At 44.6% G+C, this 15,529-nt stretch overlaps 1 protein-coding gene across 2 annotated transcripts in view; it reads left to right on the forward strand.

Moving 5' to 3' along the window:
- Positions 1-15,529, forward strand: part of specc1 (sperm antigen with calponin homology and coiled-coil domains 1) — a 52,358-nt gene that overhangs the window by 16,979 nt on the left and 19,850 nt on the right. Inside the window, exons 3-9 of one of the 2 annotated variants that reach the window (XM_079283079.1) lie at positions 3,639-5,176; positions 7,192-7,399; positions 7,955-8,028; positions 8,863-9,038; positions 12,959-13,122; positions 14,356-14,456; positions 14,572-14,647. In XM_079283079.1, the coding sequence (XP_079139205.1) occupies positions 3,639-5,176; positions 7,192-7,399; positions 7,955-8,028; positions 8,863-9,038; positions 12,959-13,122; positions 14,356-14,456; positions 14,572-14,647 (2,337 nt within the window). The remainder of the gene's footprint in view (positions 1-3,638; positions 5,177-7,191; positions 7,400-7,954; positions 8,029-8,862; positions 9,039-12,958; positions 13,123-14,355; positions 14,457-14,571; positions 14,648-15,529) is intronic. The other variant, XR_013772563.1, reaches the window with a different exon arrangement.

The following is a 15,529-nucleotide window of genomic DNA, read 5'->3' on the forward strand; positions in this document are numbered from 1 at the left end:
GCATCATTCAGGGACATCCGAGTAAGGGAGACGCTTCTCTCTTTCTTCGATCCAACGTCATCTTTATTTTAGATTGTTCAAAATGGTGCTCAAATACATTTGACAGACTGTTTCTGGTGTCTTGTCAGAGCCATGCCTTTTGTTGGCTCTGTGTCTGGCAATGTGGGCACTTGATATTCTTCAGCCGCTGTGTTGGTCTTGGAAACAGGTTGTTTAACTGCAGTGCTATATTTTATCGACTAGAGCAGCGGTTCCCAAACTTTTTAGGCCGCGCACCCCCTTCTACATCCCGACTGGGTTCGCGCACCCCCCCCCCCCCCCCTTAAAAAAAAAAAAAAAAAAGAAGCAACAGAGCCTTTTAAGCCTTCATAGCCGCATAAGAATCGGACCAATGAGAGAACAGTTTGCTCGCGCGTGGCATTTGTTTACAAGATTTAGTCCGCTGTTAAATGTTGCAGTGTGAACACAAACCGAACAAAGGAGCAACTGCAACATTGTATCATATTAATCCCTGAATCGGAACAAAGCAAACGAACTGAAGGTGTGAAAACGCCCTGAAACACTGCAACAAAGTTTCAATAACTTTCAGTGACACAAGGCGTCACTTTTAAAGAGCAATACGGATGCGAGGACACACGCACAGGCTCAGAAGCAGATTATCACATTTAATTTACAATTAATGAGCGACTAATGAAGCCAGGATGTCTTCGGACAAAGCATCGATGCGGCGCGACACAGTGTTGTTGGACACCGGGATCATGTCCAACTTTTTTGCTTCTTTCTCCCCAATCATACATTCCACCATCTCTCTGGCAGCTGGCAAGCTCACGTCTTCGGCGATTGTGTGCGGTAGCCCCTTTCTCGCTATTCTGTAACCAGATATGAAGCCCGTAGTGCGTCATTTATAGACCCAACACATGAATGAGACTGCAGTTGTTTTGGGCTGTTTTGTAACTCCTCCAATTTCGATATAAACAATGTAAGGGGCTTTTGACTTGCACTGGCATGCTTGGTGTTCAGGTGGCGACATAAATAAGAGCTTCAGACTGTTAGCCAGAACCTCACTGCACACCACGCACTGTGGCTTTGGGCAATCTGCGTTGCCAATCCAAGTGAAGCCCAGACACAGATACTTTTCATCATATTTCCTCTTTTTTTCCCAGTCTGATGCTCACTCTCGTTTCCTCTTTTTCACCTTGACTCCGCGATGGACCGATGTGCTCCCGATTTGTCTGTGCTGCACCTCTCCGTTCCCCTCGCCTCCGATTCCGCTCTCTCTCTCTGTCCCTCTCCTCTTTTACCACTGATAGCTTCAGATGTCCCACCTGACAGTTTTTAAATTAAAATTACATTTTTTTTTAATATTTAATATTATTACACCATCAGACCGCCATTACACTTTTCCTCTCGCGCACCCCCTAGAGGCAGCTCCCCACTTTGGGAATCCCTGGACTAGAGACACGCTGATACACTGTCAGCGCCGGTGGCCAATATCCGCTTTAGAAAACAATATTGCGTTTTCGGTCAAATTATGTTTTCATAGCCAACAGTGGAATTTATGTTTTTATGATCTTTTATTTCTGGGACGATGTCCAAGTAAAATATAGATCCTCTAACTATCTGACGCTGTATTCTCGGAGCTGTTTCTTCCTCTTCAGGATCCTTCTGTCTGTGCTGACTCCTGGCATCTGGACCGGTGTCATTTCTGTGTGCACGTTAAGCAGCTGTGGTGATGTCATGGTTGAAGAGGTGGGCGATCTAAAGATGAGTGAGTTCATGTGCTCCATCTGGGTTTTATTCACTAAGAGAGCGCAACAGGAAAACAGAATATGAAGGAACAGCAAATGAAAGGTTGTACTACAGTCCCACTCCTCACTCATCCTCGTGGGAATGGATCTTAATCACATCGGACTCCTCTCTCTCTCTCTCCAACAAGGACCTATTGTCTCTGTCTTTATTGCCACCTACAATGAGAATATGACAAGTGTCCATGAAATAGCTGTGAGGTGTGTCATTGTTTTTCTGCCTCCAGTAGTGCTTACTGGTAAATAGTAATGTATAACACCCAGTGCTGATCTAGTTTTAACATCTTCCACGTGACGGTACATCATTTCGGAGTGAGTGTCGTCCTCATCCTGTCAGTCATGGCTTCATCCTCTGTGAAGTGCACAGAAAAGTGACTGTAGATTTTGAATGGGATCTTTCTTCAGGTGCAGCTCTGTCCAGCAGCAAATTCATCTCACTGATGGGGATGCAGTGCTGCATTCGTTAACGTGAGTCTTACATGACGGCAGTTCATTTTACAGAGTGGCTTTTGACCAGAGTGCCTAATCTCACTGACATTCAGAAGTGACAGACCTGAGTGTTGTTCTGCCACTCTTCATTTTTTTTACAGTCCCTGGTTTTCTTTAAAATCTCAACCTCGATTGTTTATTCAACAATTATCATTAGCAAGCCCAGCTAACTCTTTCAACCACAGCTGCACACTCTGGGAATGTTAAACGGCTTTGTACCCCAGTATTTGTGCCAGTGTTGGCAGCTCCAGACACAGTTGCTAGTTCATTCAATAAGGGGGGTAGTCAGTGCAAAGTGCCCATCACTGGCAGAGTGCTTAAAGAACCCACAGGGATATAGGATTTCCATCCCAAACTAGGCCTTTTGTGTGTGTGTGTGTGTGTGTGTGTGTGTGTGTGTGTGTGTGTGTGTGTGTGTGTGTGTGTGTGTGTGTGTGTGTGTGTGTGTGTGTGTGTGTGTGTGTGTGTGTGTGTGTGTGTGTGTGTGCGCTGCTCAGGGTGATGCGTTGTCTATCTCAGCACACAGGCTGTCTGTCTAGCCTCTGTGGGTTTGATGATGATGTATGCATGTGAGAGACACAGGGCCGTCTTTGTCAGAGCGCTGCTTAAACTGATTTGTGCCTGAACGCTCCACGTGCACAGGGACCTTTGTCATCCTCTGAAACAAGCGACCCCCTTGTGTCTGCATCGCCGTTTGCTGATGATCAGGAAAATAAACAATAAAACGTTTTCAGGCGGCACCCCTGCTCACGCTGGACATCAGTAAATACTCTTCATATCTGAGAGAGGTCTGGAAAAAGGCTCGCGCCAGCGACGCACGCTGATGCCTTTTGAAATGCCACAGTTGAGCTCTGCTGCAGCGATGAATGGCAACAGACAGACAGTGCCTGGCAGATGCTCTGTTGTCCAAGCGGAGAACAATATGTGAATAGGGTCCAGTGACCAGCAACATAAAACTGCTGAACACCGGTAATACAAGCATCTGAATGTGACACACTGTCCATTCAACTCATTCAAAAGTGTCATTACGTGATGTCAACAAATCCACCGTCCTGTCAATGCTTGTATTATTTTTGTAAAGTTTGCAGATATTGTTAACTTAACCAGAGATTACACTTTTCTATTGCTCATTGGTGAATGTAGGTTATGGTTATTATTACATTTTTTAACTTTAAAGGGGTGTATTGACAGTATCATATTTGGGCATTTTCTCTCATATTTACATTTCTAAATCAGACGGCTCCATCAACTGCTTTGTGGATGGTCTACGGCAAATGCTGATTTGATCTCGTCGGTACTTGGACACTGTCTCAATATGTACCTCTGTTTGGATCTGTGTTGCAGGTGCACAAGCAGCCAAGAAGTCTGGTATCCCAGCTCCTAGAGAGATCCCTTCTTCCATAACAAGAGACCGCATCTCTCTGAGGGACCAGCTTCGGAGCTCCACCACAAAGAGGATGGTGTCTAGTGCCAGCACTTCCAGCCTCTCCACCCTGGCAAAGCCGACGCGCAGTTCAACCAAGTCCCGTGGAGATGCAGAGGGCCAGGAAAAGGGCCTTCTGGAGTGCCAGGTGAAAGACCTGCTGGCTGAGGCCAAGGCCAAAGACTTAGAGATCAGCAATCTTAGGATGGAGTTGCAGTGTTGCAAAGGTAAAGCCTCCACTGCTTCCTCACCCAACTCTGTCTCATGGGAAGAGCCTGCTGCAGATCGAGAGCAGGGACAGGCGGCGGAGGCCTTTGTGCTGGTTGGCGAGCTGAGGGAGAAGAACGGGAAGTTTCAGAGAGAGCTGGCAGCGCTTAGGGAGGAGAACCAGGCGCTGAAGGAAAAGCTGCTTTGCTTGGATGCCTCTCCTCTCTCGAGTACAGACTCAAGCACCCCTTCCAAGGCTTTGGTGAATGGCCTGTCCTCAGACTCCAACTCTGCAACTCCGCAACTGGACAGTCTCCCCTGTGCTGCCAGTCCTCTCAAAACCTCTGTCTCTTCCAGTTCTGACATCGCGAAGGACTCCCCATCGCCCGACTCGTCGGAGTTTGAGAAGATCCCGTCTCGTTCCGAATCGGCGAGCAGCGGTGTCAGTGGGGAAGTCGTTGTAGTGGAGGCAGGAGGGCAGGACATGTCGGTGCGGAGCCTGACGGAACAGATTCACAAGATGGAGGAGAGCCACCACAGCACGGCCGAGGAGCTGCAGGCAACTCTGCAGGAGCTGGCTGACCAGCAGCAAGTGGTGCAGGAGCTGACGGCCGAGAACGAGCGTCTGGCCGAGGAGAAGCGCCTCCTGCAGACCTCACTTCAACAGCAGAGGGAGCGCCTGGAGATGCTGGCCCAGAAGAACGAGACGCTCGCTGGCCGACTTCAGGAGCAAGCCCAGGCTCATGACCAGAGGGAGGAGGAGCTCGGTAGCCAAGGGCCTCGGCTGGCCGAGCTGGAGCAAAGGTATGCCGAGCTGGTCGAGGGCTCGCGCTTCGAACGGGAAAAGCTGGTGGACATCCAGCAGCAGCTGACGGGCAGCCTACGGGCTCTGGAGGGGGAGAACCAGGAGGCCCAGGGTCAGGCGCGCTGCCTCAGAGAGGAGATGGACAGGCTGCAGTCCCAGCTGGACAGGGAGCTAGAGGCCGGAGGTCAGGCCGCGGAGGAGCAGAGGGTGACAGCAGACAGTCTCCGACTGGAAAACAGTAGGCTGAAAGCGCAGGTGGACATTGAGAAGCAAAAAGTTGGCGAGTTGAAGGCCATGCAGAGCGCCAGTGATAACACTGAGATGCAGAACTTGCTGAAAACAGCCCACGCTGAGAGAGACAGGCTGGAGGTGGAGCTGACAGAGCTGAGGCAGGAGCTGCTGCAGGCCCAGGCCGAGGCTGAGCACGTGCAATCCACAATGTCCAAGGTAGGAGGGATGCAAGGTCACATTACTATATAACATTCAGTATATACACTAGAAAGGAAATACTGAACGGGAGAGAATTACTCACAGAATTCAGTCAGAATGTAACAAAAGGAATTAGTATTTCACTGAATATAACAGTTTGTTTTTGAGACAAATGTTGTCGACAAAGATTCAAATGAATCTATTTAAAACTGGACAAGTCTGTTGGTTAGAGAATGTCTCGTGACAGTTCAAACTGTTTCCACTTGGTTGCTTCCATTGTGTTGTACTAAGTGGTGGGTGTAAAAACCGGGCCTTGAATTATACTGTATGTGACTCACTGTTCACAAAGCGTTTTGTTACGCTAGTAAGCTCATTCGTTTTCTTGTGTTTGACAAAACTTCCAGTAATTCCCAAAAGAACAATCTCTCCATATTTACTGTAACATTTGAAAAAGCGAAGCAGCAGTTCACTCATTTAGAAACAGATGCTGTTCTTGCAAAGCAGTTATTTTCAGGAATAGATTTGAAAGAGACCAGAATGCGAAAAAAAAAAATGAAAGTCAAATCGGCGACCATAACATTTGTAATCATTTTTGGCGCAGTCGCCACTTTTTGAATATGAACACGAGGACACACATTTTCAACAATGATTCAAACACGACCATTAAACAGGCGTTGCAGCTGGTATTGGGTCCTTTTCATCACTTCACCACCACAGCACATGAACTCTTGTTCGCTCAAATAGTTTTCATATGATTCACCACAGACACCAGAACGGCTGAGGCTGTGTAAGTTCGGGGTCATGTCGGGGGTTGTTGATTCCAAATTTGGGCGTGTCACCATCGTCTTGGGGGTGTCGTCATTGTTGGACTGCGACCGCCGTGCCAACAGTCGGGTGGTCCACCAGTGTGTGACCCTCTTGAGTCACGCTGCTGTTCTCCGCCACATGGGTGTGAGGGTGAGGCCGCTCCATGACTTCACTCACGGACACCCTAATCTATCAGAGCCACGTGGTGTGATAACTACATCTATTACTTATTTTAGTACACTATGCTCAGAGATCTGCTGTCTGGATGAGAGCAATCATCGTGGTACACTGACTTCAGCTTGTGTGTAATTCAAGAGTTGAAGCAATGAACACATTGATGCAGTCAGATCTCATCCAGACTGAACTCTTGTTCACTGTCACCTTGCTTGTTGGTATATTACTGTGGCCAATCGGTCGTTGTCAGACATAGTTAAGCTCATGTGTAAACAGCACCGTGTGGACTCCAGCATGACTGAGTATGATTTACCCTTATTTCTAAGGGTTTCATCATATTTGGAAAAACTGCTTAAATAAAGTGACGGATGTGGGAGCTGCGCTAACCATGCAATGTGTACTAATGTGCAGTAGTCTCACTGGGATGGATGCAATGCATGAGGGATAATGAGACTCTTTATGGTTACTTGTACCTTTTACTTTGTACTGCTTGATCTTTAAAAGTTTGTTTTCATCAGATCAAGGAAGCTTTGCGACGCAAGTGAGAAATTAAAAATCCTGTGATCCATATTCTAAGTCAGATCTACGTTTTTCCAGGATCAGAACTAACGGGAGAGAGAACCATTTCGATCAGACTTAGATAATGGATCACAGGGCTTCCATATCAACAGTACCATACCATGACATATTAAAGCCTGCTTCAATTGCATTGTGTTCAGTGGTTCCCTCACACATACTGCTTGTCTTTTTCATCCAGCCACCCAAAAGTCTTGATACAGCTTCTTTTTTTTGTATCTTTTATCTAATCATTTGAAAGATGAAAAAAGCAGCATCAAGATATGGAAATGGTATCACTGCACCACAAGGATGTCTGGGAGACATCATAAATTATCCTTTATTGAGCCAAATGTGACTTAAGTACTTCCATCTAATTAGCACAGTGACGGCCAGTAATTGCTTTCACATGAAACGCTGCCTCTTTCTTTGAATCCATTTCTGTACTGAACCCATCATAATCTCACAAATGCGCACACACACACACACACACACAGGTGGAGGCCAAATGCCAGCAGGTTCAGGAGCGGGCCGAGATGAGGGAGCAGGATCTCTGTAGCCGGATGACTTCGCTGGAGGAGGTCGGGATCCGTGCTGAGAACCAGGTGAAGGAACTGAAGGAGACCATCTTTGAGTTGGAGGACCAGGTGGAGCAGCAGAGGGCTGTCAACTGCCACACCAACCAAGCCGTCCTGGACATGGAGAGTAAGTCCTTTTCTCTGTGGAGTGTTTTAACCTGCAGTGGTTTCCAATTTAGAGCTTGTCCTCATTTATGCAAATTAGGTGGATAAAATATGAGAAACGCCTCACAAATGACCATAGTTGAGATGATACCTCTTGAAACAGTTACAACAAAACCTGAATATCATAACCTTCATGGAGGTAGGGTTTATTGCAGGGCTGTTAACCTGACTAACTGGGTAAGAATTGGCACAAAAGGAGGGCATACTGTAACACAGCGGTCTCTGACTCGCTAGTGGTGCAGTTGGCAAATATTGAATGACTGGACACACTGTTTCAACAAGCTGTTATGAATTCTAGCAGATGATATAGGTCTGAATATAAACTAATATTATTGCAGTGATGAGAATCATTTCTAGAGAGATCTAATACCGTCCAGATGTAACCATTACTTTAAGAGGAGCGTTTTTAGCTGAAGCTCGGCTGATGGTTTCGTTGTGAATGCTGTGTTTGATCACCGTGATTCTACAGTGCGTTACACCTGCGCTTCTCAAACACCTTGAATCATTGTCATTGCAGATCTCGTCAAAAAGCTGGAGGAGCAGAAAGCTGAAGCAGACCGACAGCTGAAAGTCTTGAGTAGACGGATTAAGGTAAGGAAGCAGTGAGTGGTGCACAACAGATACCTTTAGGTGGAGTATTGTACCACTTTAAGGCCTGGATGATGTTCTAGTGCTCAGTTTGTTCTTGTCTTTTTGCCAAAATGTTTGCCCTTGGAGGCATCTGTCCACCGAGTATTATTCCAGTAGCATCCAGGTGGCCTGTTCCGACAGGCAGCGATATATTTTTTTGATATTCCCTCATGAACATCACCTTTTGTTTTTAAAATAAACATTATGAAGGCCACCAGACACCACTTTCCTGGGTTTCACTGTCACCTCCTTTATACTCGTTACAGTCCTCTCCTTTCTCTCATATATCTGCCTGATGATGGACACACAAGTCTTACTTGAGAATGAAAAAACATATAGCTTGAAGCCATGACTAAAAACAAAACTACAAGGTACTGATTTCTGCCTCTAAGCATTGAATATCGGCCTACATGTCTTTTATTTCATGGTGATGGATCTCTCCTGTTCTCTTTCTGTGTGTTCTTTTTTTCACTTTCACCCGTCTATGTTACAAAGAGTAGACGCTGCTGAAACAGTCACTGACCCAGTCATCATTCTAAAAGTTCATATAGTTTTTCCAGCCTAAACTATGAATGTCATTGTCTTCAGTAAGTACCCGAGAAATTACATTGTTTGTGTTTCACCTGTTTATCAGAGTTCATTTATCAGCTGCTTTATTTTAGGAGCACTCGATGCTGATGTCCAACTAAATCCAAAGGGTCCATAAACAGTTCCTCCGTCTGTACGGATTAGCATGTGTCGATACTTGCATCTTCCTGTGTTGTACACTGCATATCCATATGTTTGTGTCTCCAGGAGGAAAAAGACGAGTGGCGTCGGTTCCAGGCGGACCTCCAGACGGCAGTGGTGGTGGCAAACGACATCAAGGTGGAGGCTCAGCAGGAGCTGCGTACACTCAGGAGACAGCTGCAGGAGGAACAGGATCGCAGTGCGAAGCTTTCTACAGACCTTGAAGCCCTGCAGGGTGTCAGGTACCAACTCCACCATACTCCTCCTTCTTTTTAAGTTCCTCCCACTCCACCAATCACCCACCTCCCGGCTCCCCTGTTTAGCATCGGGCTGCAGCTCCTTTCTCTCTGAACACAATGTGCACATGAGATACCTGCCAGAGTCTTGCCATATCCCCCATCCACTGTTTTAAACGTGTGATACAAACAGCAATATATTATAATTTTAACTCTCAAGAATCTCTTGCTTAAGAGGTTTCCACAATTTGTATTTGTTGTCAAAGCAGGATCAAATGTTCACCTGGATGTATTCAGTGTGTTGACATTATTGAGTTCATGTCTTGGTATTTCACAAGATGAAATCCTCGGGGGTTTCAGAGTTTAGGTTTCTGGGATTTGGCAGACTCTGTTGGTAAATTAGCAGTCTCCTGCGGTATTTCCCTCTGTGTATTCTACTCCTTTAAGCTGCTGCCCTCTCTGTCTCCCTCTTCCACACTGAGCATTGCCCTGTAGTAACATTCAAACCTCACACTTACAAAAACTACAGAATATTTATTCGTGGAAATGATTATTGTTACATGAGAAGGCAGAGAAGTGCTACTATACGCATAGATGCTGCTTTGAAGTGTTTTACAATTCAACACAGGAGCCAGTGTAACTCTGTCAATGTTTCACGCCGATGTATCATGCTATTTAAGATTTGATGTAGTGTTGTCGCACTGTGGCCATGCAGTTATGTGATTGATGTACTCACAGAGAGCGTTGCATTGGTTTGTGTGTGGTATACTGTGTATATATATGAGTGTTTTTGAGCGTGCAAATGCCATGGTGTTCATGACAGTGTTGTTCCCTTTCATTATCATGCCAGGTCACATACTTCCTGTGGCAAAGTCTGTTTAGATTTTCTACTGTAGAGCTCTCCATTTGTTTGTTTGGTATCGTGCTTAAAGCAAGCAAACCATCTCTAAATGATTCTACTTGAAACCTATTCGGTCGTCCTATATACACCTCACAAACCTCATGAGAGCAGTTTTAGTGTATACGAAATATTTGGTTTAAAACCAAATATGACTTGTTCACATGCCACGCAGTCCTTGTGAATTTAGTATATGACTTTACTAGTTTGGGACCATGGCTAAAACAGCGAACTTTCCCCGAGATTAGCCGTTACGCTGCGTCCGCTCCCCACCTCCAGCAGCTCCCTGTGATGACCCTGTCAAAGATGCCCCTCTGACAAGCCTCCCTATGTAAAGTCCAGGTGAGTTCCCTGTCAGCCCTTCTGTCAGCCAGCCTGCATCCCCCTCCTCCGTGTGCTGCTGCTGCTCACTGACCTTCCTATCTGTGTTTGGCTTCATGTCGCTGCTACAGCCCCGTCTGACTCTGTCCGTCTTTCTGTATGCTGGCCGATTGCACCTTCAGGACTATCTTAGCTTTCTGGTTTGCTTCACCTCGTTCTTTAAACCCTGCCGTTCAAGTTGATGTATCTGGTGCCACCTGCTGTTCTTTGAATGAATAACTCTCCTACGTTTTTGGTGAGATAGCAGGATGGGCTGCACGGCATGACTGGATTAAACTCATGCATCGTGTGCTCAGATACATTTGCATAGCGTCTTCCACACCGAGTGAATTAGTAAGACTGTACATTACGAGTGACCTTATTGATTCTATGATGTATGCATGGAACGGAGTTTTAAACAAACGTCCAGAAGTGCCCAGAGGTCTGCTTTTCATAATAGCAATGTTCAGAAGAAATGTAAGATCTCCAGATTTGCTGCACATGTACATTGCACATATACAGTCATGTTTAAATACAGTATAAAGTAGTTTATCTTCCTTCTTCTTGTCTTTTCAGAATAAGCACCGGAGCCACTTTTGATACCAAGACTGCAGTAGAAGGGCACTAGAGAAGTGCCCTCCACCGCGTGAAGACAGTGTTATTATTGTTGCACTTACTGGTATTTGCTTTCTGTGTCATTCCAAATGTAATGTGGTGAACCAGTCTCATTGAACGCCACAGTGACCAGTGTGGACGCAGTACACAAAGAGTCTCGTGATACAGAGTCTGGCTTCAATTTCTTTACATGTCTTATGGAACCTTTTCAATGATAATTCTGTATTCTTTCGTTCTCAATGAATGTATTCTTTGTTTTGTAAATTCCTTGACCCTTGTTAAAGAAACGGAAGACTCGTTTTCATACTGTGCAAAGCTGATTTGTGCCTTTTTTAGGAAGCCGAGATGGTACAGGAGAGGGTAATAATCTGTTGCATGAAGCCCCGGAAACAAAGTCAGACTTAAGAACGTAACATCAGAGAATCCACATTTCAAGGCAAGAGCAATGCAGCAGAACTGAGTCCAGTTGATATTAAACAGTTGGCTCATGGTTTTTATACTATTTCTCTATCCGTCAAATAACTTTCACTTTGACGTCTGTCTGCTTACTTTAAAACTTGACATTTATAATCTGTTGAAAAAACCCCGCAACTTCACTGTAGTTTTAAGATCGAAGTTTGGTCTCTACTCCTGAAATGAAAGTGAATGCAGTATCATTAACTAGCCGATAGATGGCACAATGGAACACTTCATTTCCATACCGGTGTCCTCAATGTGGACATGCTGGTATCATTTGCTCTGTTACTGTTTGTATATGTATTTTTTGACGATTGCTATGTTCCTTTTTTTGAAACAGATAAAGTAACCAGGGTGAGTCTGATGTCAGCCATGTTGGCAGATCCAGAATACTGCCACAATTAGATTTTAAAAACTGCCACCAACACAAACAGCCGTACCTCAGAGTCAAGTTTCACTCTCCTCACACATACCAAAAGGTTAAAGGTCCACTTTGACACAACCAATAAGAATACTGTGCTACAGATTTCAGAAGTGATTCTTTTTTCCACTGTCAGATGCGTTTAACTCATTTTTTACTCTTCCTACAAGTTAACATAGAATAAAACACGTAGACTTTTTAACTGAACCTCAAAAGGACACTCAAGGCTTTGCTACTTGCTGATCGATGTTGAATCACTTTGTTGAACATATTGAGAGGTTTCTTCAGCATCGTTTTGATCCTCGTAGTGTGATGTTGCTCACTTTAATTATCACATGGTTGATATATTTCACCTTTGAGCCGACCCCATACACATTGTCCTGTGTTGTAGTGTAAAGGCATATTGCAGGGTCTCAGGTTCCATTTAGAGAAGATCAATGTGTGCATATGTTATTAAAAGCCATACTGTTCTACCAGATGATAAGGTACCGGTGCTCAAAATGTTAACATTTGGATATGCTCAAAAATACCATCGAGAAAAAAACAAGATGGTAATTGTGTAATAGATAATTCTCTGTCTCTGGTAAAGCCATTTACGAAACAATACAGTGACTGTGTTGTTAATTTATTGTGCAAAGAAAGACTGGTCCTATGTCTGTGAAGGAATACATAAAAGTGTACCGTATATATCTGCTCGACTGTTGCTCATTGGGCAAATGAATAAATGGCATTACTCCAGTCCATCTGTGGTTGTGTCTCTTTCAGGCGACGCTCTTTGGAGGTGAGTTCAGTGCGATGTTTAAGAAACAAATTCCTCACTGATAAAGACAGTCCAAATCCCCTCACGCTGCAGCCTGGAGTCCAATGTCCAACGGGGGCCAATAGATACAAAGAGCCTCGATTTTGTGTTCCAAGTTTAAACCTGCAGTTGATCATTGGTTATTGACGGTTCTTCAGTTCAAACTTTGTTCACATGATCTTGTCAATACACTGAGTAAACATGTCATTGTAGAACGTTCATTCGTACTAATCGGCAGATAATCTCGTAAAGTAAGGGGTTTTGAGTCTCATCTCCAGCTTACAAAGGCACACGCTGTCTCTTTTAGATCCTCCTCTCCACAGGTGTATGTATTGAATATGTCTCGACGCAGCAACCCTGTTCATTTTGTCTGTTAGGTCCGAAGGTGACGAGGTGAGGGTGTCCGACTCCGATATCAACCGTCACCGGTGCGGCATCTCCGTGATCCCGACCACACCCTCCGACGCCAGTGGAGATGCAGACTCGGAGCCCGAAGCTACTGTCAAATCCCTCATTAAGTCCTTTGATACTGTTGGACAGAGTGAGCACCGAGCACTTTGACACACACACACAGACACACAGGGAATCCCAAAACAGCAGTGTAACTATAGAGGAGAACAGCTGGTGAGATCTCCAGTGTGGATTTCTGTCATTTCTCTACGAGGCCATGTGTTTGAGTCTGTGTGGCTCGGTGCTGACATATAGGACAGTGAGCATTATAGGCCTCATGAAGGTAGACTCTGACAGAAGAGTTGTATTGGATTGCATTAAGATAAGATAAGATCATCCTTTATTAGTCCCTCAGTGGGGAAATTACAGGATTACAGCAGCATTGCTCACAAGTAAAAATCAAGTAATATAATAAAGTAAACAGTAAAACAGTAATACAATAAGACAGTAAAGAATAATATTAAATATACCAGTATATACAGACGGAATAAAAATATAAGATAAATACTTAAACGTATTGGATATTGCACGGATTAGATATTGCACCAGGTGAATGAATTAAAGTGTTCAAAGTGTTCGTGTTCAAGTGTTCGTGTTCAGTGTGTTCGTGGTCTACTGAGAGAGCAGTTTGTTGTGCAGCCTGACAGCAGCGGGGAGGAAGGACTTGCGGTACCTCTCCCTCAGACACCGGGGGTGAATCAGCCGGTGACTGAAGGAGCTGTGCAGAGCTGCCAGAGTGTCCTGCATGGGGTGGGAGGCGTGGCTCATCAGGGATGAGAGCTTCGCCATCATCCTCCTGTCTCCCACCACCTCCACAGTATCCAGTGGACACCCCAGCACGCTGCTGGCCTTCCTCACCAGTTTGTCCAGTCTCCTCCTGTCAGCTGCCGCGATGCTGCTGCTCCAGAACACCACTCCATAGAAGATGGCTGATGCCACCACGGAGTCGAAGAAGGTCCTCAGGAGTGCTCCCTGCACCACAAAAGACCTCAGTCTCCTCTTAGGCTGTATAAGTGCACCTAATAAAGTGGACACTGCATATACTTACATAATAAATAAGGAAACAAGGCTAAGAATCTGACCAACAAAATGAATGTTGACTGTGTTGTGGATACTATGAACAGATTTCAGTATGAAAAGAGTATTTGAGGCCAAACATTTGGATGTTATTTTGCTCCTGGAGTTAAATATTACACTTCTCTCCTTCTTCTTTTTGCGTTCTTTTGTTTTTATCTCAAGCTACACTAAACTTGAGTCTGTTTCTTTCTGCCTTACAGTTCTCCTTCTCTACAATAATCAACAGGTATGTTGTCTGGTCTTTCAGATGGACCAGGCCACACGGTTCAAATGCTTTCCTCTCCAAGGACCCCGCTGAGTGGGATCCCTGTTCGCACTGCTCCTGCTGCTGCCGTCTCTCCCGTCCAGGTACACACCGAGATATGTTCACCGTTCACATGTAATGAAAGTAACTTCCTACAAGTAATTCACTGTTTCACACACTGGTGTGATGAGATCTCTGTTATGTTTTATATTCTTTTAGAGACACGCGTACATAAAGCCACTATCAAAGACATTAGAAAAAAGAATCCACCATGGAGAATTCTCTCATCATCATGGTACGTAACACAAATGTGGTTTTAGCTGGAAGTCATGGTGTTTAAATTGACATGTTTATCCATATTTCATTCATGATTACCAATTCAGGGCCTCGCACACTGCTTTAAAGTCAATGGCCAGCCAGCCAAAGTGCTACTCTGAGTCAGTTCCTTTAGAAATGAGTCGGGCTGAAATGTTTACACAGACAGTTAAATCATGAGAGAAATAAAGATGTGCCATCATCCGACTTCCGTTGTTTTTGTGGGTAGTTTTGTGATTTTATTCTCTGAAAGCAAACTGTAAAGTTGGTGACTGAGCTCTTAAAATGTCTGCGTCTACAGTCAACCGATGTTCCAGCTCTGGAAACATACAGTAACATGTGCACACCCATATCTATAACGCATTACAAACATACTTATAATGCGTTATAATCTTCTTATAGCATTGCATAATTACACTCAAATATTCATAATGCTTGACGACAATATTCATAACACATTATAAAACATTTGGTAACGATCTCTACGGTCAAGTCTGATAATACTTCATAAACTGACTAGTTTGTTACAAGGATCATAGTGTATTATGATTCCCGTGGTTGTAATACGTTATAATCTTTTTGAAAATGCTGTGATTATAAGTTCCTCTATGTGGTCAGTGGGTGCTTTAAGTAAAGTGAAAACATGTGCATGGGCATTATAGAAAGTGTTACCGTGTGTAGGGCACTATTTCAGTAAAACGGCAGGTAAAAAAGTTTGCATCACTTCCCTGATCTCATTGCACTGCCTGCCTCATCACTTCACTCGCTGTGTCTTTGTGCCGACAGTGGCTACAGTCGAGACTTGTTCAGGCAAGACAGAGTTCCTCATTTTTTATTTTGAAGAATAGGCTGAAAACTGAAG

The sequence above is a fragment of the Melanostigma gelatinosum genome (assembly GCF_949748355.1).
Source record: "Melanostigma gelatinosum genome assembly, chromosome: 14".
NCBI lineage: Eukaryota > Metazoa > Chordata > Actinopteri > Perciformes > Zoarcidae > Melanostigma > Melanostigma gelatinosum.